This window comes from Nicotiana tabacum, chromosome 2 (assembly GCF_000715075.1).
Source record: "Nicotiana tabacum cultivar K326 chromosome 2, ASM71507v2, whole genome shotgun sequence".
NCBI classification, from domain to species: domain Eukaryota; kingdom Viridiplantae; phylum Streptophyta; class Magnoliopsida; order Solanales; family Solanaceae; genus Nicotiana; species Nicotiana tabacum.
The window spans coordinates 90,396,301-90,420,963 of record NC_134081.1 but is presented as its reverse complement, the minus strand read 5'-3'; the positions used below and the strand labels follow the sequence as shown (position 1 = coordinate 90,420,963).

The following is a 24,663-nucleotide window of genomic DNA, read 5'->3' as shown; positions in this document are numbered from 1 at the left end:
ACATGTCACATTTATATAGATTCCCCCGTGGGATACGCTCCCACGACCTTCCGCACCGGGTAGCAAGGTCTGCACCTCTATACCACCAACAGTACTAATGTTGTAAAGCAAATCAAGAATCTATAATCAGTACACAAAGCCTCTTACACAGGACACCATTCTCAGGTGTCACTAAAGAAAATGCCAACTTACTCTGAACATCTGAATTTTTCCCTGCTCATCCGAGCTCGTGACATTCCTGTCAACACCGAACCGCAACCTTGATCCTCCACTTTCAATTCCCATGCCTCTCACTTTACCTATTATGCCGCTACGCGAGAGTATAAGAATTTATCATAACCCCTAAATTACTAGTAGAATAAATACTTCATTGGCTAGAAACCTTTCACTTAGCTCATTTCAGAAGAACCAATGCAACACACAATTGAATTCCCAAACCGCACAAAATACAAACCTCAAGTCGTGATCTAAACCACCATGACTCTTCCGGAATCCATTTACACAACAAGGCCATTCGAATCAAATACCTCCTAATCAATCAAGTTGTGGTGGCTGTCAAGCCCGCACGTACAACCACAAACCACATGTATAACTTCACACGCTGAAGAAACTGATCATTACCACAATTATGCTAATTCAACCATTACTATCCGACCCAACTTCTTCCAATTTACTCTCGACTTGCCTTATAAATAATAGTAGCTCCATTCAAAAACATAACGAACTAAATACGCACTCATCCTGAGTGACCCGCATCACGAGACCACATCATCTCAATACTCATGAACTATCTTATACCCTCCTTATGCGCACAATAGTATCTCCAACTAGTACACCCATCCTGCAAGACTTTCCGCTAATCCGAAGCTATTTCTTCCTTTCCTCCAATACTAAACTGCATACCCGATGACAACATAGAACACTCCAAGTCCCGTTCATAATCCACTGCAAAAACTCGATCTTTAACCACACAACGGACCCGAAATCCTTAGGCATTACACTTTAATCCTTGAACTCACTAGGACCATTGTTGAGAGTCACCCACTCTAACCTGGTCCCAAATCCCAACGCTCTGCTAGCACATGATCACCCTCTCAAAGAAGCAACCGGCTGAATTATTTCCCTTGCACATCACATCCACAAGAAGCACAAACTCTGAGTCTTTCCAAAACTACACATGAATCGATAAGGCTAAGTTTAGAACACATTCATCAAGTTCTTTGCTCGAATTACCCATGATGTTATTTTCTTAGTCATAATAACCCACCAATGCATCGATAACCAGAAACTGCACAAGCAGACAGCCATGCACTCCAATCGTAGACGGTGGGCTCCCTCACTTAACTTTAAGCTACAATTACATTAATCTAGAACCCACAAAGATTCCTCATTCTCAATTACCATGATCTCGCACCTTTAACCCGTAAAATTTCTCGAAATATTTTGTTAGGCTTTTCATGAACATTCTGAATCATCAGCCACCATCACATATTCGACCTCTTACTGGGTAGCAAGTAGAATTATTCGTAGAAGCTTCATCAACATCACGCAACCGCTAACCTGCTCACAGGAGATAACCCGTCTGTGGAATTCCGATCCATGCCGACATCTTCCAATGATGATGCACTGGGTATAACTACCACACATTCAGTAAACCCTCCTGAGCCCATGCTCGTCCACCAGTTGTACAAGTATGTTCCTTCCCCATTGACATCAACTGAAAGTCTGACAATACGTTCCAAACTCGAAGTCACGTTGCATCCAAAAACAGTAATCAAGTTTTCACACCCCTATTCATTTCAAGCAAACTCCTCCTTGCCATACTCAATCTCCCTCAGTGCAGTAGCTTCCATCTCAAATAAAATCCGTACACCTAGTCGCTTCCTACCACGATTCCCGAATCGCTCTAAACTTTTCTCAATGCATGTGGCTATCCTACCACAGAATCCATATGCTACTCCGCTACTCTCAATTCGGTTAAATCATCTCCTTAAACAACTTCTTGACCTCTGCTTTTCATACTTGACCTGCTAATAATTCAACCACCGTGAGACACCTCCCGCCGTGTCCTTCCTCGTACTTCGCTGCCCAAATGTTGCCTCAAATAAAATCCATACCTGTAGAACCTGAACTGATAAATCACTACCAACTCCAAACCTCATAGAAGATAATCGTTCTCGAGCCATCAACATTAGAAACACCAATTCAATTCTGAAACCGCTACACTTCGCTATCTCTGACAACCGCTTCTTAGGCACCACTTCACAACACCCTGCCCCGAAGGAAAATTGAAGAAGACCATAACACCGGCGAACTTTAATGCGTTCAAACAAGGACGACGACACCACTTCACTAATGAGAATTCCACCACACTCAAAAATATCAAGTCTCGCTACTTCATCAACCAAAGCCTGAACATCCATATACCGATTGGCTTTTCTCCGCTGGATTTAAATGCCGAAACCCTAAATCATGCACTGAGAAATCCTCTTTTCGAGTCATTCAGTGCCTCGACACATAGACAAACACCCTACCATTACACCAAAACTGCGCGATAACAATGCATGAATATCATAGCAATCTGTGCGTAGCCTCAAAACCATAGGCAATACTGATACATGGCATGAAACGACAACCCCCTTCCACAAGACGACGCTAATAACCCACTTGAACACATAGGGAAAATATCTTGCACCATATTTGTGGTACCATTTACAACTCCTCAATGCCCAATTGATAACAAGCACTCCACGTCGCATAAGATTGAGTAGGAAGGAAATAAAGGCATAAGCCTCAAAGGAATCAAAATCGCACGATGAGGAATCAAGAAGGGAAGTGCTCCTACAGCCCCGTAGCCTCTCAAAGTACAAACGTCTCCATACCAATTCGCAAGACTTTACTAGACTTGCTCATGACTTGTGAGACCCAAGTGAACCTAACGCTCTGATACCAAGTTGTCACGACCCAAAATCTACTATAGGTCGTGATGGCGCCTAACGCCGTTGTCAGGGAAGCCAACAGTGATTGATCAATTTGATTACTCATTTTCATTACTTTCGAAATCATGAATTTTAAATAAGGAAGGAAATTTATACTTGTAAATCCTCGAGAACTTACAAAATTTGTTGTTTATAAGAAAAATGAAAGGCAATGATAATATACAGAATTGCAGCATCAACTAGTATATCCCAAAACTCGATTACAATAAATAGTATGATGGAGACTCTATGGACTGCGATGCGTAGCCTGAAATGCAACTCACATAAAAGTCTCCTCAACAGATGCGCCCACGCGCCCATATGATCACCAAATGAACTTGTCAAATCCTGCATATTTAGTACAAAAGTGCAGCATGAGTACGTAAATTAACGTGTACCCAGTAAATAACTAGCCAAACCCAGGAGAAGTAGTGACGAGAGATCGACATCGACACTTACTAGAGGTCCAACAAAGAAATATAATAAAACAATAAGCAGATGTGAAGCACACATCCATAATGGGGTAAATCTGTAAGTTACCTAATTTTCCAAATATTTCTTTTAAAGTACAAATTTCTCAATCTTGTATTCTACCTCATCAGTTCAGATATATCAAGTACTAGTAACAAACGGATAAGAAGTACCATGTAAAATATTGGGCATAAGTGGAAGGATAATCTCGTGCATGTTCGTACTACCAGCAATATGACGCATGGTTATGCCGAGGTCTTTCAACCCGATCCAGAATAATGTGTACACTGCCGAGGGTTGAGTGGCACGAACCATAGATGTATCTATTATACTGCCGAGGCGTTGGTCCACTCACAAGAAAGGAAGGAAGTTATCGAATTACGAGACACTTACTTACAATATAGTACACGAGCACAAAGTGAATATAATCTTTACCGTTTATCAAATAACTAGCCAACAACTCAAGGTGATAAGGCTCGGACTAGTATACATATGTTTATTTCTATATCAATTTCAATTATAAGTTCAAATAATTTAGCCAACGGGATGAGTTCAAATAATTCAATTATTACATGATAAGGTCCTAAGTCTACCCGGACATAAACATGTTTTAGCTACGTACGTTCTCTCGTCACCTCGTGCGTACGTAGCACCCACAACTAGTATCACATAGCAATTACATCACCAAGGGGGTAGTTTCCCCCTCAGAGGGTTAGACAAGAGACTTATCTCGCTCCGAAGTTTCATAACCGGCTCCAACACCTCTCTAACACCTCAACTCAAAGCCAAACATCCCGAAACTAGTCAAACAACGTGTAAATCAATCAAAATATACTCCAATGCTTACAATTTAACAATTCATAACAATCCTAAACTCCGCTCTAAAAGTCAATAAAGTCAACCCCTAGGCCCATGTGCCCGGATTTTAAAATATTTCGAAGCTAAACTTTATCCATAACACCACGAACTCAGATATATAATTTATTCCAAGTTCCATATCCAATTTCATGGTCAAAATCCAAAAATACCAAATTTCTAGGTTTCTTTCAAAATCTCACAATTTCTGCTAATTTCCATGTTTAAATCCACATATAATCCATGTATTTCACTAAACTTATTTGGAAATTACTTACCTTGCAATGGTTGATGAAAATCTCCCCTTCAAGCTCTCCAAAAATTGCCCAAGCCAAGAGAGAATGAAAGAAAATGGGCCAAATCCCGTATAAAATCAAGTCTGCCCAGCGCTTCCTCGCATCTACGGTCCCATGGTCGCTTCTGCGATGCCCCATCCGCAGGTGCGGTTCCGCTTCTACGGAAATTCGACCGCATCTGCGGTCCCAGCCTTCCCCCAGCAAATCCGCTTCTGCGCTTGCCTGGCCACTTCTGGGGAGTCGTATATGCGGCCCTTTTTCCGCAGGTGTGATTGCATCAGTACCCAGCCCTTCAACAATACAACCAAGCTCCAAAGTGATCCGCGACTCATACGAAACATACCCGAGACCCCCCGGGACCCTATCCGAACTTACCAATAAGTTCTATGACATAACACGGACCTACTCGAGGCCTCAAATCACACCAAAAAATATCAAAATTGTGAATCGACGATCGAAATCTTTCTTTAAACTTTCAAACTGTTTAACTTCGACGAACGCGTCCGAATAATATCAAAACATTTCGGAATGACGCCAAACTTTGCGCACGACTCATAAATCACAATACGAACCTATTCCAAGGCTCAGAATCCCAAACGGACTTCGATAACACCAAAGTCCACTTCAATTCAAACTTAAGAAATTCTTAAAATCTTCAAAATGTCAACTTCCACAATAAGCGCTGAAATATTTTCGGACCACCCTATACTCAACCCGAACATACGCCCAAGTCCGAAATCATCATACGAACCTATTGGAACCTTCAAACCCTGATTCTGAAGTAGTTACTCAAGAGTCAAACCTTAGTCGATTCTTTCAACTTAAAGCTTCCGAAAATAGAATTTTCTTTCCAAATCAACTCCAAACTTTCCGAAATTCAATTCTGACCACACGTACAAGTCATAATACCTGAGGTAAAGCTACCCAAGGCCTCAAACCGCCGAACGTCGCACTAGAGCTCAAAACGACCGTACGGGTCATTACATCATAGAAATATCATTTGATTGAACAGTGTAATGCGCATTTAACTTTACATGAGCACTTGAGTATGTGCGTTGCATGTATATTTTATGTTAGTTATTACAAAATTTGTGTCTGATAGTTTACCAATAATTAAATATTCTTTACCAATATTATTTTATGAAAATGCTAAATTTATTCGAACCTTTCACCTTTATTATTAAAAAAAGACTCCTAAACCTAAAAGGGGTACAAAGTGTTCGACACTACCCTAATGTGAATTGCAATATTTTTTAATTATCCCCTTCTTTAATCCGCCTTTTAGTTCTTTTTTGTTTCTTTTAGTTTCCTCTTTATAATTTTCGTTTTTTTTTGTTTTTTTTTCATCTATTTAATGTTTTTTTTTGGTGAAAACCCACTAAACGGGAGAAATAAAGAAATTTGTCTAGACTTCAGATTTTAATTTCTTCTATTATTTAATATTTATTGAGAATACACATATCTTATATGTCTTGAAAAGTTTAGAATTATACTGATAATTTTATTAACAAAAACTATTCCTAAATCTACCAAGATGTTCAAAACCCAAAAAACTTGTACAGTAACTATGTTAAATTTGCATTTTTGTTTAAAGATTTTAACCCTACAAAGGTGGACTTCTTTCACAAGTATGGTTATATATCATCTTTTACAAATATGATTATATATCAAATAAGGAAAAATTTAATACATAAAATTATATTAAGTTTGAAGTCCTAAATAATAGAGAAATAATTAAAGTCCTAAATATTAGAAAAATTATAAATGACTGTTTTGTCTAGTGTAACATCTATTTTAAAAAAATAAGGGCGAACGACATTTCGCTAAGGGCCTTCGTGCTTTTAATATAGTAGAGATAGATATATATTCTAATTAAATATATTGTTTAAATAAAAGTGACTGGGTTCGGTCGCACCTGCACCTAGGGGTGTACAAAAAAAATCGATAAACCGCACCAAACCGATAATCCGAGTCAAACCGAAAAAAAATCCCGATATGGTTTGGTTTGATTGGTTTGGTATTGAAAATAAAATCCGACCATAATTGGTTTGGTTTGGTTTTAACTAAAAAAAAATCAAACCGAAACTAAATTAATCCGATAGTACATTTATATAATTTTTAAAAATATTTTATACATATAAATATTTATTGTAATATAATTTATAAATTTTTCTTAAACCTTTTTCACAGTTTTATCTTTTAACGTATTATTTCAAGTTTAGACTTAACATTCTTGAATGATAAATAAATTTTATAGCCAATAAATGTAGTAACTCAACAAAGTTCAAAATATTAATGCTAACAAAAGAAATTCAATTCAATACTAGGAATGACGAAAGTGTTGGATAATTATTTTAGTTTGATATTGGTTTATAATGAAAATGCGTAACTTAGTTTATCTTTTTTTTTTTGTGCTTAGTTATGTAATTAATATTAGTACTTATTAGCTATACTTATTTTAGCATGACCTATATAGTATTTTTAGATTATGTTAATTTTCATTATGGCTTATTAATTAGCAATATTTATTTTATGTAATTTTATTATTTTATCTTTGTTATTGAATATTTTTGTATAATGCTATGACTTATCTCATATTATTGTGTTAGTTTTTTGGAAAACACATTATATAATTATATTTTACTAGGATTTAAGAAATATTTGGAGCACAACTTACATATTTTTATGATATGAAGACTTTACCGGAAAAAATCTGAAAAAATCCGAAAAACCCGAGAAAAACCAAGATTGAAAAATCTGATTTTGTTGGTTTGGTTTGGTTTATAAATTTAAAAATCCGACACCATTAATTTGGTTTGATAATTGAAAAATCCGAACCAACCCAACCTATGTACACCCATACCTGCACCTAATAAGCTAACTTCGTCTCTGCCTGTGACAATAATATACGTACCGATAGTTAAAAAATAGAGTGATAATTACAGAATAGATTATTGATCTATTTTTATAAGTTATGTACAAAATTTTAAGTAATCTGATAATATAAAAATTCTCAACACAATTAGAGCATAGTGGTTAATCTCTTCCTATATAAACTCAACAGTGTACTCTAGAATCTCGTCATCTTCACAAAAAATGTCGAACTACTTTCTCATTTGCGTTCTCACTATATCTCTTTTCGTGGCAGTAGTAGCTACCGCCATTGAGTCGTCGTCGGAGCTGTCTGTCCCCGCCGGCTGCCCTGTGCCGGACCCTAGACTTAATTACCGGCCAGTGATCGGGATTGTTAGCCATCCCGGTGACGGAGCCTCGGGTCGAATAGTTAATTCCACGAGCGTTTCCTACATTGCTGCTTCGTATGTGAAGTTTGTCGAGTCGGCTGGTGCTAGGGTCATTCCACTTTTGTTTGAGGATTCTCCTCAAGTTCTCAATCAAGTTTAGTCACCTATTTTACCCGCTATTTTTGAACTCCTATTTTAAGGCTTTTGCATCGCATTCTTTTAGTTCAAGTGGTTACTATTCTACTGTTTTTAAAAGAAATTGGTTACTACTCTTTATGGTCACATTTTATATGATACTATGCTATTAGACGCGAGTTTAAACTATTACCTTGACCTGTTAATGTATAAGTAGCATGTAGAAGAAGATATTGATGTAGTAGTTGGAAAATTATTAAGAAACTCAAAAAGGACATCAGGTCGACAATAGTGGTTGCTTTAGTAGTGGTAAGGTCTGCGTACACACTACCCTCTTCAGACCTTATTAGTGGAATTATACTGGGTTGCTATTGTTGTAAAAGACGTCACGTAAAACTTAATTAAGTAGTGTATTTCATGTGACATGCTAGTAAAGGGGAAGTATCTCAGCTTACGAATTTCAAACTAAATAAATTCCTCTTCCCCTTCTAAATATATTCACGGTAAATTAAATGATTATTCAACCTTCATTACTGACGCATTTTTCTCCTTTTATTAACCTTCACATGAAGCGGTGTGATAAAGAAAACTTGCTAATATAAGTGTGACGTGTTAATTATTCCCCTCCAATTGATTATCTGGTTAGCTTTAAGGTGAGCTTCAAATTAACATCAGTGTCCCGATATCTGGTTGGGAAAGAATCAACTTCCGCTCAAATTTGAAAAATGGGACGAAAGTCCTCCTTAACAATATGGTGGAGTCGCGCAAAATCGAGTTAAATGAATTGAGGATAAGAAAAGTTAATTCAATTTTTAAAATTGTTGACTTTACTATTTTCATTAATATATATGACTTTACATTATCTTTTATAAATTTTGGTTGCATTATTTATTATTTAGATTTGTGTATCAACTATCATATATGTACTTTTCTAATCTCTAGTTTTTATTAGATTCGGTTAAGAGCCACTTTGATATTCCTTAAATTATTTTGTTGTGAAATAGCAAAAATTTAAAACGTTTTCAAAATGTTTGTGAACCCAAAAACGTAAGATTTGAGTTTATTAATTTGTGAAACAAAAGGAAACCTCATACAACTTGCGTTAATTGTGTGAGGCACAACAAAAAAAAGTTATGACCCTCTTAAATTGGACATATTTGTTGGCCTGAAAAAGAAAAACTTGGAACCTAGTTTTTGAAAGGTCGTTCATTTTCCCATAAGTTGCAGTTAGTTGCTAACGTCTATGTTTATTTGCAGAAACTTAATCTAGTTAATGGCGTGATCTTCCCAGGAGGATGGGCCAAGAAGGGTAAATATTTTGAGACTATCAAAGCAATTTTCAAGGTAAATATTTACCTTATCGAAATCTATCCTGAAGTAAATTTGTTACTATTTCGTAAATAATTCTTATCTGTCATATTAGAGGAATTTTTGAAGGAAGCTGAAACCGAGTTAACAGAAACTTACCAATTTAACTATAATATGTTCTGATATTTCTACATTTTTCTTCCTGATATTTGCAGAAAGTTTTGGAGAAGAATGATGCCGATGAACATTTCCCTCTCCTCGCCATCAACCTCGGATTTGAGCTTTTGATGATGATCGTCTCTAAGGTAATTCAAGAATTAGGAGCTTAGTGCACCGGGCTGTCCTTGTTGTATCACATTATTTGTCACCTTGGCTTTCAAACTCAATAAGTAAAAAACATTTGTTACATCTTTTTATTAAGGCTGTTTTAATTATTGAGTAATTCTGACAGTTGCTGTTTCCATTTTTTGACTTCCTTTGTAACAGGACAACAATATTCTTGAGAAATTCAGTGTATCAAATCAGGCATCTAAACTTCATTTCGTGGAAACCGTGAATATTGAAGATACAGTATTTGGGAGGTATTCCTAATTTTAATTATTACTTACTAGTTATTTGCCAATCTAATTATTTACCAAGGACCGTAAACAGATATGGATCAATACCGCAGTTGTTTGTATACTAGGGTGTTAAAATAAGTGATTAGGAGGCATCTGCTGTCACGGGCCCAAATTCTTACATTGGGTAGCGGCACCTGCTCGCCCGTGCGACGCCTGCAGTTCCCCTCGCTGCAGGCCAGCCTTATTCCTGTCCCAGGATTTCTCAATCACGATCCTGTACCTGTTGGTGGGACTCGCCCGTAGGCTCGCCCCAACTTGTGCCGCCCGTAAGATGCCTAGGCCCTTGGTCCTAGACATGTCGTGGCGCTCCATCTTAGGATCCCAATCCATGCGCGCCCTGGGGGGTTGGCTTAGGACATGCTTTGTCCTTAGCTCAAGACTGAGCATCGCTCCCGCGTGCACAGCCCAATCCTCAAGCTTAACACTCGCCTAGTGCATCCGCGACTAGCTCGTGCCTCGCCCGAGTAAGGCAACTTTTAGCCCTTGGCCATTGTCATGCGCCTCTTTCGTGCCATGCCCATACATAGCCCTCTTGCAGCACGCTTCCATTTCGAAGTAGTGTAGTGTCGCCCACACCTACACCTTTAGGCCAACGGACCATTGCTTGCATGGTTGAACCAAAGCCATGCTCACAAGTCGACACATGATGCCCCTATGACAGGTGCGTCAAGTATCCAATCGGCACGGAGGTCTCGTTCTAACATTCGGCAGCCTGCGGGGCTGGCCGTTCCACACTTCGAGCCTCCAGCGCCACTTTGGTGCCCAACGCTGGCCCAAAGGCGTTGCGCCGTCCACACGAGTTCCCAAACTCGTGTGGATGCCTTCGACACTCCTTTGAGATATCTAGGCAGGCCCTTGGGGTTCGCCCTCAAGGCAGCTCGTTCTATACGGCTCGGTGGCAGCACGTATGGGGGAGGCAGGTCGGAGCTTTCATCACCTATACCCCCCTTTTATATGCTTAAAATTAAAAAGCCCAAGTTGCCCGAGTAGACTGCTCTACGTCAGACCATCAGAAGTACCTTTTCTCACCAGTTCTTGGCCGAAATCACAACTCCAAAATGCGAGTTGTGATATCCTCCCACACTCATAATGTCATCGTCCCCGATGACACATCATGGCTTAAGACATCCCGGAGTCTGCCCCCTCAGGTATGCCCATTCAAGCTCCCTTTGTCCTGTGGGTTGGACTTCCTCGAAGTCCTTTCTCAAAAGGAGTCGTGCCCCATGCATTTCTCCCCCAAGTATCTTCCAAGCGTGCCTCTGCACTTTACCTCCATTCGGTGTTCACTTGGAAAGTGCCTCCGCACTTGCACCCTCTGGTGTCTAACTTTGTGATTGACCCATACTAGTCAAATCACACCATGACCCTCACAGCCTTCATGTCCATCTGAAGCTTTCCTTCACAGGTTAGCACATCAATGTGCTCTTTTGACGCCGCTCCCGTAGCCTTTCGCTCCCGTAGCCTTAAGATGCCCTCTTTGGCACGGCTCCCGTAGCCTTTCGCTCCCGTAGTATTAAGACGCCCTCTTAGCACAGCTCACGTAGCATTCCGCTCCCGTAGCTTTTTTTGCCTTCACTACCTTGAAGATGTGTTCGCTTCTAGACTCACGACTTCGCCCTTATGCCTCTTGCATAGGCGGGATCCTCCCACACTCAATGTGGAGGATGCATCTTAGCTCTGTCGTCCCACTTGGTATTCGGCCAGCACTTGGGACGACCTTTGGTGAGTACTACATTCCCAAAGTCATAGCATCGCCGCATTTCCGAACAAAGCTCTTTGTTTTCCAGTTGTCACTTCCTCAGCAAGTAGCCAATGCTCCCGGTAGTAGTTCAATACTCGCCCTATAGACAGGCGCCCTCTTGGCCCTGCTAGCACGGCTTCCCGGTTCGGTGTGCCTCGCACTTGGACGCTCTCGGTCCCTGATCATTCGACATACCCCTTTCCAGAATGATGACACCTTCTAACTTGGAAACTCGCCCCATTTCGAAGCTTCGCTATACCCTCGAATCCGTCTCCTCACCTTGGCAATGCCCTCAGGCAACCCAAAGTCTTCTCCCGAAGGAAAGACACTCAGCTTGATGCGTTGCACGCATCCTTGGCAAGATCTCCGCTATGATCATGCCTCAAATTTATAGTCCAAGGCTCCCACTCTTTTGCAATATGGTTGCACGACCTGGCAAACATGGCCTTCTCTTGGCCATCCGACTCATCGGCATATCACCTCATTCAGTAGCGACCTAGACTTCGAAAGACCATGGAATCACCCATTTCTTTCGTCGACCATCAGTATCGGGTTCTCGATCTTTGGTGGCATATGAACATCAATCTCTGCTTTGACGTGATCTCGGCACTGACATCCAAAATGCACTCGCCATATCCACCCTCTGCCTTGACGTTGTGCCATGGCATAGTATGGCCTTAATCAGCTCTGATACCAAGTGTCACGGGCCCAAATTCTTACATTGGGTAGCGGCACCTGCTCGCCCGTGCGGCGCCTGCAGTTCTCCTCGCTGCAGGCCAGCCTTCTTCCTGTCCCAGGATTTCTCAAGCACGATCCTGTGCCTGTCGGTGGGACTCGCCCGTAGGCTCGCCCCAACTTGTGCCGCCCGTAAGATGCCTAGGCCCTTGGCTCTGATACCAATTATTGCGGAAGCCAAATGTATATAGTGTGAATGAGTCACAACTACTATACCAAAAATTATGACAACCACTAAATAATAAACAAGACAATAAGACAACAATAAAAGAACACCTCTCATTTGCCTTTTTTATCTTCTTAAGGCATTTGTATCTTCTCTCTTTAGTATTATTTCACTTGTAATTTTGGAGTGGAATAAAATATTGATTGTGTCCGAGGAAGTTGGCAAAATTGGCCGAACCTCGTAAATTCTGGTGTTCTTTTATTGTTGTCTTATTGTCTTGTTTATTATTTAGTGGTTGTCATAATTTTTGGTATAGTAGTTGTGACTCATTCACACTATATACATTTGGCTTCCGCAACATGATAGACATTGTTGTTTGAGGGCCATACCGTGTGGTACAAATATTTGGTACGTTTGACCAGCTCACTAGATGATTTTCCTATGGTTAATATGTTTGATGCAGATTCCCACCTACATTACTAAAGAAGTTGAGTAAGGAATGCCTTGTGCTACAAAGAAACAAGGTGAGTCCTAGAAAATGTGTTTGCACTTACTGATAATTTTATAGTGATACTGGGATATCACAATCATACCCTGACAATAGTTTGTCTATTTCTTTTCTTCTTCTTGGTTGGCATTTCTAAAATATTTCAATGTGATTTATTCTTTTTGTTTCCCTAATTCAACAGTATGGCTTATCACCGGAAAAGTTTCAAGCAAATGATGATCTGTCTAGCTTTTTCATTATGTTGACTACCAGCACAGATACACGCAACAAGGTACATAGTCTATATATTGAGCTGCCTCCTTCTGATATACATATGGGTGTTTAGCAAGTGGTATCGATCGAAAGTAAAGATTTTGGAGTAGTTTAATTTTCAACACAATGTGTGATCATGTTTCTTAACTGATGAATCAGGTCTTTGTTTCTACTCTTCAAGCAGAAAACTATCCAATAACTGCTTTACAGTGGCATCCAGAGGTACCTCTGCACCAGATTTTCTACTGAATTACGGATAATTATGATTATTTGTCATCTTATTAAATCCAAGATAGCATACTGCAAATGTAATTGAATGTGTTGCTTACATTCTGAGCCTTTGAAATTGTGCTCTATTACTTCTTCTCTAAACTTATTGAGATGTGAGATACTCTTTACTTGATAGGTATCCTAAACAGACTCCTAAAGAGGGCTGTGATATAAGAGTGAAACTGGGTCTTTCAGATGATCTACAGAAAGAATTAACTTGCTGTAGTATCATTGTTTCTCTGCTGTATCGCGGTATCCTTTCGAGAGTTTATCTAGAACATAAAAAGTTGTCAGTTGATCTCCTTAGTTAGGAGCTAAATAGGGTAGTATACTCTCCAAAGAACTTCTCATATATTTCCTTGAAGGGGAATGGCAGAACTTAATCATAATGTACAGAACGAACTAGAATTATAACGGAGTAATATTTATTTGGTTTAATTGTCCTCAATACTGCAGAAAAGTGCTTTTGAATGGGGATCATCAGCAATTCCACATTCTGAGGATGCAGTTCAAGTGACTCAACTTGTTGCCAACTATTTTGTCAGGTACACCTCTTTTGCTTATTATAGCCTTTTGTGCCCCAAGGAAAGGAGAATCTGGTTCACATTCATGTCATTATCACAATGAGAACTCAGAAAATGAAACACATTAGACAAATATGGAACTAGAGTTTGTGTTTTCGTGAAACGACTAAGCAGAAGCTTCACAGGAATAGTTTTTTGGACCACAATGTCTTTCACAAGTAACATTTTTTCCCCATGACTTTTACAAGTAAACTAAACCAGTTAGATCTTTTATTCAAAGGTAGTACTTATGGTTGCAAGGTTTCTCTTATTTTACATATCTTGAAATGCAGTGAAGCAAGAAAGTCTTCTAATAAACCGGATGCTCAAAAAGTACTTGACAACCTCATCTACAATTACAGTCCCACTTATAGTGGAAATGCTGGGTAAGTTGTTCTGCAATTTGATATTTCTAGTTAGCAATCACCTTAATTTTCAGGAATTCAGTTTGATGTGTAAATGTCTTTTCTCCTGCAGGAAGGGTTACGATGAGGTTTACATTTTCAACGGTCCTGCATTGAGCTCTCTTTAGGTGCAGAGGAAATGCAAATGACCTAGTAACAATATTAGAATAATCCCGAGTGTAACATTTGGTAAACGAAGGGACTTCTCGAGTTGCATCTGAGACTATTGATGCTTCGAACAATCTCCAGTTTCATTCCAAATAACTAGCACTTGATTGATAATAGCTCCGCTCTAGTATCATGGCGTGCGTGTCTCTATGTGTGTGGGTGTGTGTTTTTGAGTTTCAGTTATAAATATCCTGCATCAGCCCACAAACAAGATTCTTGAATGGTTTCTATCTTGTATTAAGGATAGAAGTACCGCAGCAGATTGCAATTACCTTGTACTTAGTAGCTATCATCATAATGTCGGGATAGAAAGAAAAGAAAAGCCGTAGGACCCTCTAGATAACCGCAGTGCATTAGTGGCATTTTCAAAATTATTGTCGCAACTCTCTCTAACAACATCCTTATATAACAGTTATTCACTATAAAAGTCAAGTTTTCCTCAGAACTGATTTTTTAAGTAATACTTTACCTCTCTATAAAACCTTTTTATCTACAACAACAACAACCATATTTATAGCAGAACATTCTTTATAAAATTACTCATCTATAACAACCATATTGAATCTTTAAGATTACTAATAGTAATTCTAAAAACATGCACACAATCTTTTCTAATGAACAAAATTTATATCTTGCATATGATATAAGATTTGAAAATATGCACATGATATCTTTTCCATTGGACAAATTTCAAAAAATATTTAGATAGGAGATTTAACTGTTAAGCTTTTAGATTGTCTTCAAGGAAAACTATCGGATACCTTTTGCTGAAAATTTGGACAAGCATCAATTCAAACGTTATATCGCTAGTAAGAGAATGAAATCTATGAACCAAGCTACAATTACAAAGTTCTTCCATCAATCTTTAAAAAAATTATTTTTCTAGGTAGCTTTAAAATGTGTGCCTTAGAGTTTAAATCTTTATATTATTTGTTCCGAATTTATTAATAATGTATTAGGTTTTTTCAATATTTAACTAGTGAAATATGCATATCTTTTGATATTTTAAATTCTAATAATTTTCTTATCTTTTATATACAATGTTAGAAAAAGGAAAAATAATTAACTTTTGGAAAATTTTTATTTGTAACAGCCAAAGAATTATCCAAGCATCAAATGTTGTTATAGGTGTATAATAATCATTCACTATAAAAGCCAAAAAAATATCGAAACAGACGAGGCTGTTATAAAAAGGGTTAACTGTAATTCGATATTACTACTATATTATAATGCTAACTGATCATAAATCAGAGAACAGCTCTGGCAACTCGGTTGACGAAAGTTGCAGCTTAGTTCGCAGTAACGGAAGTGGTCTATAAAAAATAATGGATACAGTAATACTCTGTATCCACTGACTCAAAATTCCGACACCATCTTATGTGGACATCAACATTTCACACAAAGTCATATTTCTACAAACAGCAAGCTAAGTTTATTTCATCAAATATTGATCCTACTAAAATCCAACTAAGGTTGAAAGCTAATTAGATCAACTAAACAAGAGCAAGTGTTTCAACATATCGTAAGCATGATACCATTTGTACACAATAAAACCTTCAATGCTGAGATGAAGTTCTCCTAGCTGCACTTTCAGAAGCTCCTTGATATCCATACTATTGATATCATAAGAGATCATTTTCTGGTACTGAGCGGATCTACCTTTGCCCAATCCGTCGAAAATCTTTACTAATTATTTATATAAAATTCAAATGAAAACACAAGAAAATAGTAAAATAAAATAAGTGACACCACTTGTCACACAGAGGCGTCTAGCTTATCTGGTCAAAGTTTGAAGATATCTATTCAAGGCCGTGAGTTCAAACCGGTGAGGCCTCATTCTATGTTTTAATAATTTTGTACTACTTGACTAGCACAATACATTTTTTTAGTTCGAACCTGCGTGGCCTCTGTAATGACCCAATCGGTCATTTTAACTTTTAAAACCCCGTTCTCTAAAATAAAACTTCCTGAATGTGCTTTTATTGATTTATGACTTGCGAGGATGGTTGGTTTGGAATTTGAAAGTGTTCGGGTTGAAATCAGAACACTTGGTTCCTTAAGTTAGCCTTAAAAAGCCAAGTTTGACTTTGGTCAATATTTTGAGCAAACGGACTCGGATCAGTGTTTTGACAATTTTGGTAGGTCCGTATCGTGATTTGGGACTTGGGCGTATGCCCGGAATCAAATTCCGAGGTCCCTAACCCGAGATATGGAATTTTAATGAAAACAATTAAAATATTTAAGTTCAAATAGTAACCGGATGTCGAATAATGTGCAAACGACCTCAGAATAGAATTTTGATGATTCTAACAGCTCTGTATGGTGATTTTGGATTTAGGAGCGTGATCAGAATTTTATTTGGAATTCTGTAGTGAAATTAGGCTTGAAATGGTTAAAACAAGAATTTAAGTTTGGAAGTTTGACCGGGGAGTTGACTTTTTGATATCGGGGTCGGATTCCGATTCCGGAAGTTGGAGCAGGTCCGAAATGTCAATTATTACTTGTGTGCAAAATTTGAGGTCAATCGGACTTGATTTGATAGGTTTCGGCATAGGATGTGGGAGTTAGAAGTTCAATAGTTTATTAGGCTTGAATCGATGCGCAATTCATGGTTTCGATATTGTTTGATGCGATTTGAGGCCTCGAGCGAGTTCGTGTTGTGTTTTGGAATAGGTTGGTATAATTGGACGGGGTCCCGAGGGCCTCGAATATGTTTTGGGGTGGCTTCGGATCGAATTTGGATGAAAAGCTACTGCTGGTTTGCTGGTTCTGGTTTTGTTCTTCGCGAACGCGAAGGGAATCCCGCGTCCGCGAAGAAGGAAAATGGTGGCTGCTATCTTGTGCTTCGCGAACGCGATCAGTGGGTCGCGAACGCGAAGAGGAGTTTTGAGGCTGTTGGGTTTTGGCTTTCCCGAACGCGAGGTGTAGTTCGCGAACGCGGAGCGATTGACTGAGAAAACTACGCGAACGCGTAGAAGAAAGGAGGAGACGGGCCTAAGGCTATTTGGCCTACACGAACGCGATGGCTTGAACGTGAACGCGATGCCTTGCATGGACATGTCTTCGCGAACGCGACACTGGTCACGCGAACACGAAGATGAAATACTGAGGCAGGAACATTTGGCCTTCGCGAACACGAGGCATTAGTCGCGAACGCGAAGAAGAACGGTTCTGGGCAGTGTTCTGTTAAAGACGGGGGTTGGACTCATTTTCACTCCATTTCTTCATGGGAGTCGATTTTGGGGACGATTGTTTAGCACCATTTCCACCATCAACCATGAGGTAAGTGATTCCTACTAGTTGTGAGCTAAATACAAGGTCTATACATGGATTTAGAGATGAAAATTTGTAAAAAAAATTGGAGTTTTGAAGAAAAACCTAGAAATTGGTGTTTTTGATTTTTCACTACGAAAATGGTTATGAAATTGGATAGAAATGATATATTTGAGTTCTTGAGATTATGGGTAACGATTCCCTCCGAAAATTTTCGAAATCCGAGCACGTGGGCCCGGGGTGAATTTTAGGAATATTACCATTTTGGGTTGGGTAATTGAATTAATAGCCATATTTCGAATTATTGAACATGTATTAATTATTTTATATAACTTTTGGATAGTTTCGAATTTTTCGGCATCGAATTGAAGTTTTTACACGACATCGTGATCGGAAGTGGGCTTTGAGACAAGGTAAGTCTCTTGTCTAATCTTGTGAGGAGAAAATTACCCCATAGGGATTAAATTAAATAATTGTTACTAATTGCGGGGGTTACGTACGTACGGGGTGACGAGAGTCCGTGCGTAGCTACTATTAATGTTAAAGTCCGGGTAGTTTAGGACTCAAAGCATGAATTACATGTGTACATTGTAGTCTTTGGAGTTTGGGTCGTGACAACATGGTATCAGAGCACTAGGTTCACTTAAGTCTCACGAGTCATGAGCAAGTCTAGTAGAGTCTTGCGGATCGGTACGGAGACGTCTGTACTTATCTTCGAAAGGCTACAGGGCTGTTAGGAATACTTCCCTTTTGATTCCTCGTCGTGCAATTCGATTCCTTTGAGGCTTATGCCTTAATTTCCTTCTTATTCAATCTTATGCGACGCGAAGCACTTGTTATAAATTGGGGATCGAGGAAATTTTTAATGGTACTACAGATGTAGTGCAGGATGCTTCTCCCTGTGTAATTAATTGGACTATTGTCGTCGCCTTACGGAAGGACGCTCTGTCGTTTCAAGTTAAGTATCAATACTACCTAAGGTTTTAAAATTTGGCATTGATAGTTACGACGATTCGTGCATTGTTATCGCACATTGTCTATGTGCCAGAGCAGTAAACGAATTGAAAGAAGGTTTTCTCAGTACATGATTCAGAGGTTCCAAGTTTTAATTCCAGTGGAGAAAAGGCAATCGGACTATGAATGTTCAGGTTTGGGATTGATAGAGTAACGAAGCTTGATATTTTTAAGTGTGGTAGAATTCTCAATTTTGATGTGGTGTCGTCGCCTTGTAAAATGCGTTAAGGTTTGCCGGTGTTATGGTTTTCTTCAACTCGCCTTCATGACGGGGTGTTAGGAATTTGTATAGGGGAAGAAGTCGTTAGAGATCACGGTGTGCAGTGATTCAGGATCGAAGTAGCGTTCCTAGTATTGATGTCTCGAGAAGGATGATCGTTAGAAGGGTTTAAAGCTGGTAACGAGCTATTGGTTCAAGTGCTACAGAGACGGACTTTTAGTAAGGCAACAACTGGGTAGCAAAGGATGAGAAAGGACGTGTGGAAGGTGTCTTGTGGTGGTTAAGTTCCTAGGAGGCCAAGTGTAAGAAAACAGAAGTCGAGTAGTTGCTTAAAGGAGAAGGGTTTGACCAAAGTGAGAGAGTGGCAAAGTAGCATATGGGTTACGTGGTAGGATAACTATACGGCTTGAGAAAAGTTTGAAGTGATTTGGGATTCATGGTGGACAGTGACTAAGTCTACGGGCTTAATTTGGAATATTGGCTGCTATGTTGAGGAAGATTTGGTATGACAGGAGAGAGTTGCTTGATATGAAGAAGGATACAACATGACTTTGGATTGGAATGTATTGTTGCACCTCTAGTTGACGTCCATGAGGAGTGAACGGACTGGTGCAGCTGGTGAATGAGCTCGGACTCAGGATGATCTACTGATTTCGTAGTAATTGCACCCAGTGCAGCGACGTTGGAATATGTCAGCATGTAATTTTCATATGTGGGTTATCTCCTGTGAGCGGGTTAGCAGCCGCGTGGTGTTGACAAAGCTTCTGCGAAGAATTCTACTGGCTACCCGGTAAGAGATTTAATATGTAAATGTGGCTAGTGGTTAGGAGTGTTTATTAAAGGGTAATAGAAGAATTTCGAGAAATTTGGCAAGTTGCGTGTGCAGGATCATGTCGACGATGAAGAAAGAATCTCAGTAGATTCTAGAATTTTGTAATTTGTAGCTTCAAGCTAAGTGGGAGAGCCCCACTATCTATGATTGGATTGTATAGTGTCAACTTGTGCGGTTTCTGGTTATCGGTGTATTGGTGGGTCATTACGACTAAGGAAAGAAAACATCGGTGGTAATTTGAGCAAAGGATTTGGGGAATGTGTGCCATATTTGGCCTTATCAATTCATATTTAGGTTTGTGGGAAGACTCAGAGTTTATGCTTCGTGTAGATGTAATGCACAGAGAAAGTGAGACAGTTGGGTGTTTCCTTGAGAAAGTGTCCATGTGCTAGTAGGGCCTTGGAGTTGATCATGTATGGGAACAAGTCAGAGCAAGTGACTCTCAATAACGGTCCTAGTGGATTCAAAAATTTAAAGTGTGGTGTGTAAGGACCTCGAGTCTATAGTATGGTTGAGTGTCGAGCTTTTGCAGCAGATTATGAAACGGGGCTTGGAGTACTCTGCGTTATCTTCAGGTTGTGGTGTAGCATTAGAGAAACGGAAGAAAATAACTTCGAATTCATAAAATAAGTATTAGAATTGGTGTACCAGTTGAAGATGTAAAAAGTGCGCACAAACAGGGATATGAGATAATTAGTGGGTTTTGAAATAGCGTGGTCTCGTGAAATAAGGTCACTTGGGATGAGTGCGTATTTGAGTTCGTGATGTAATGAATGGAGCTATTATTATTTCTAAGGCAAGTTGAGAGTAAATTGAGAAAAGACGGATCGGCTAACAATGGTTGAATCGGCACGATGGTGGCAATGATCAGTTCCTTCAACGCATTGAATTATGCATGTGATTTATGGCGGTACGTACGAGGCTTGACGGCCTCCGTAATTGATTTTATTTGGAGGAATTCAAGTATTATAACATGTTATGTGTAGAGGGATCCCATAAGAGTTATGGTGGTGTAGACCACTACTTGAGGCTGGTATTTTCTGCGGATATGGAAAGTCAGTCAGGTATTACAATGGTTCTCTTGAAATAAGTTAAGTAGAAGGTTTCTATATGATGATGTATTTACCTTATTAGTGGTTCGGGAGTTATGATGGAATTCTTGTACTCATGCGCACTTGCGTGATTAAGTGCACTAAGTAGGATGGAATTAGCTCGGATGAGCAGGAAAAATATTTAGATGTTTAAAGTAATATGGTATTATTTTTGGCATCGTCTAAGGTCGATGTCAGGTGTAAGAGACCTTGTGTATTGATTTGTGGATTCTTGATATGCTTTACAGCATTAGTGTAACCGGTAGCATGGGTGTGCAGACTTGTTACCTGGTGCGGAAGGTCGTGGGAGCGTGTCTCACGGAAAGATTGTGTAAGAGTGACATGTAGTCACTTGATTGAGTGAAGATTGAAACCAAGTATAAAGATTGTGGTAATATCGCTGATTCGAGAATTTATGCCTGGAGGGCGCTCGGTTCATTTGGTTGTCGACTGTGGAAGTATTGTTCCGGTTATGATGGCTATTCTTGTATGTTATGGGGAAAAGGGTTATTATGGATACTTGAAAGGTTATTAGCCTAGTACGATGCGATCAGAATCGGCTTAAGGTCTGTGGATGGATTTGAATATGAATATGGGTTCTATATCAGGCCAGATGTGTTCATTTTAGCATAACCGCTCCCTATGGAGGAGTATTCAGACGTTGGATGTCGTTTCATCGTCGGTTATTTCATGTAATACTATATTGTGCCATGTGAGTTATGAAACGGTTTGATAAATTTCTTATGTGATGAAATTCCGCGTAGCGATGGTGTTATGTGAGCAGGATGGCTCTCGAGATTCAGATCATATATCGCACCTTAGTTGTGCTTGAGTTTTGTAGCGTATGGCACTGTCGGTCCTTCCAGGGATGATATTATGCACTGAGCGTGCTTGTGTCCGATATTCGGATATTTTGTAGTAATGAGCATTCTAGGTTGGTAAGTATTTTTTTTTTTTATAGATTCTTTTTGTGCAGATCGGATTGCACGCCGCAACAGTGTGATGTTGAGTACAATTCCCTATATCCTATTTTTGTGTGTTTTGTGTCATATTTTCTGAGGAAGGTTCATGACACCTTTTCAGTTGTTTAATTAGTCACTTGGGTTGAATAATCTTTTCCATAGTCTGTTTTTCTTATGTATCGCAATCGAGTCCGTAGCTTATTAGCTCATTGTGGCGTCATATGAGACTTTGTTTTGTCATGTATGAGGTGGCTTATTGCCTTAGCAGCTTATACTAAGTGAGACGAGGTTATTGGATCCGGGATCAGTACGATCGGATTATATGAAGTATAATAAAGAGCAAATACCATTATTTGGTCCATAATGAGGCAATGGTTCTTGTCAGAAGGAGAAACTCAATAATTTGTTGACTCAGCAATTGGTTATGAATTTCTACACATTTCTTCCATCGTGGAAGCAGTTTAAGAGTTGGAACAGGAATTATAGGTATCATGAGGTGTGTTGTGAATATCAGATTCGTGGAATTTTGGCTATTGTTATCGGAGGATGTTATTATAGTCATATAAATGATGCGGTGCATGGTCTAAATTCAACAAAGGTATGCAATCCTGTATTGGTGCATCATGTAGTGATTGATACGACATTCATAGGTTAGAAACAGGCATGGTGGAGAATTCTGGATGTTAGAATTGGGCTCTAAGGCTTATTTGCCTAAATAAAGGGGAGGATTTTTAGATTGGCTCAAGTTAATGTGCTCAACTGGGTGTGGTAGCACGGGTAGGTGCACGAGGTGCATGATTTTGTACAATTCAGGAACAGTCCTTAGCACATTCGAGGACGAACGTATATTTAAGTGGGAGAGAATGTAATGACCCAACCGGTCATTTTAACTTTTAGAACCACGTTCCCTAAAATAAATCTCTTCGAATGTGCTTTTATTGATTTATGATTTGCGGAGATGGTTGGTTCAGAATTTGGAAATGTTCGGGTTGAAATCAGAACACTTGGTTCCTTAAGTTAGCCTTAAAAGGCCAAGTTTGACTTTGGTCAACATTTTGAGCAAACAGAATAGGATAAGTGTTTTGATAGTTTTGATAGGTCCGTATCGTGATTTGGGACTTGGGCGTATGCCCGGAATCAAATTTCGAGGTCCCTAGCCCGAGATATGGAATTTTGATGAAAACAATTAAAATATTTAAGTTTAAATAGTGACCGGATGTCGAATTATGTGCAAACGACCTCGGAATAGAATTTTGATGATTCCAACAGCTCCGTATGGTGATTTTGGACTTAGGAGCGTAATCAGAATTTTATTTGAAAGTCCGTAGTGAAATTACGCTTGAAATGGCTAAAACAAGAATTTAAGTTTGAAAGTTTGACCAAAGAGTTGACTTTTTGATATAGGGGTCGGATTCCGATTTCGGAAGTTGGAGCAGGTCTGAAATATCAATTATGACTTGTATGCAAAATTGGAGGTCAATCGGACTTGATTTGATAGGTTTCGGCATTGGATGTGGGAGTTAGAAGTTCAATAGTTTATTAGGCTTGAATCGATGTGCAATTCATGGTTTCGATATTGTTTGATACGATTTGAGGCCTCGAGCGAGTTCGTGTTATTTTTTGGGATAGGTTGGTATGATTGGACTGGGTCCCGGGGGCCTCGAATGTGTTTTGGGGTAGTTTCGGATCGAATTTGGATGAAAAGCTGCTGCAGGTTTGCTGGTTCTGGTTTTATTCTTCGCGAACGCGAAGGGAGTCCCGCGAAGAAGGAAAATGGTGGCTGCTATCTTGTGCTTCGCGAACGCGATCAGTGGGTCGCGAACTCGAAGAGGAGTTTTGAAGCCGCTAGGTTTTGGCCTTCGCGAACGCGAGGTGTAGTTCGAGAACGCAGAGGGATTGACTGATAAAACTACGTGAACGCGAAGGGTCAATCGCGAATGCGTAGAAGAGAGGAGGAGACGGGCCTAAGGCTATTTGGCCTACGCAAACGCGATGGCTTGAACGCGAACGCGATGCCTTGCATGGACAGGCCTTCGCGAACGCGACACTGGTCACGCGAACTCGAATGGGAAATACTGGGGCAGGAACATTTGGCCTTTGTGAACGAGAGGCATTTGTCGCGAACGCGAAGAAAAACGGTTTTGGGCAGTGTTCTGTTAAAGACGGAGGTTGGACTCATTTCCACTCCATTTCTTCATGGGAGCCGATTTTGGGGACGATTTTTGAGCACCCTTTCCACCATCAACCATGAGATAAGTGATTCCTGCTAGTTGTGAGTTAAATACAAGGTCTATACATGGATTTAGACATGAAAATTTGTAAAAAATTTGGAGTTTTAAAGAAAAACCTAGAAATTGGTATTTTTGATTTTTCACTACGAAAATGGTTATGGAATTGGATAGAAATGATATATTTGAGTTCTTGAGATTATGAGTAACGATTCTCTTCGAAAATTTCTGAAATTCGGGCACGTGGGCCCGGGGTGAATTTTAAGAATATTACCATTTTGGGTTGGGTAATTGAATTAATAGCCCTATTTTGAATTATTGAACATGTATT

General features: G+C 39.4%; 1 protein-coding gene across 1 annotated transcript; it reads left to right on the top strand.

The window, feature by feature from the left end:
* The first annotated feature begins 7,676 nt into the window (after positions 1–7,676).
* Positions 7,677–14,845, top strand: LOC107779391 (gamma-glutamyl hydrolase 1-like). Its single transcript, XM_075236000.1, has 10 exons — positions 7,677–7,996; positions 9,235–9,321; positions 9,501–9,590; positions 9,772–9,866; positions 13,011–13,071; positions 13,237–13,326; positions 13,467–13,529; positions 14,034–14,122; positions 14,434–14,526; positions 14,618–14,845. The coding sequence occupies exons 1-10, from the start codon at positions 7,697–7,699 to the stop codon at positions 14,670–14,672; spliced, it is 1,023 nt and encodes a 340-aa protein (XP_075092101.1). The 5' UTR covers positions 7,677–7,696; the 3' UTR covers positions 14,673–14,845.
* Positions 14,846–24,663: the final 9,818 nt, after the last annotated feature.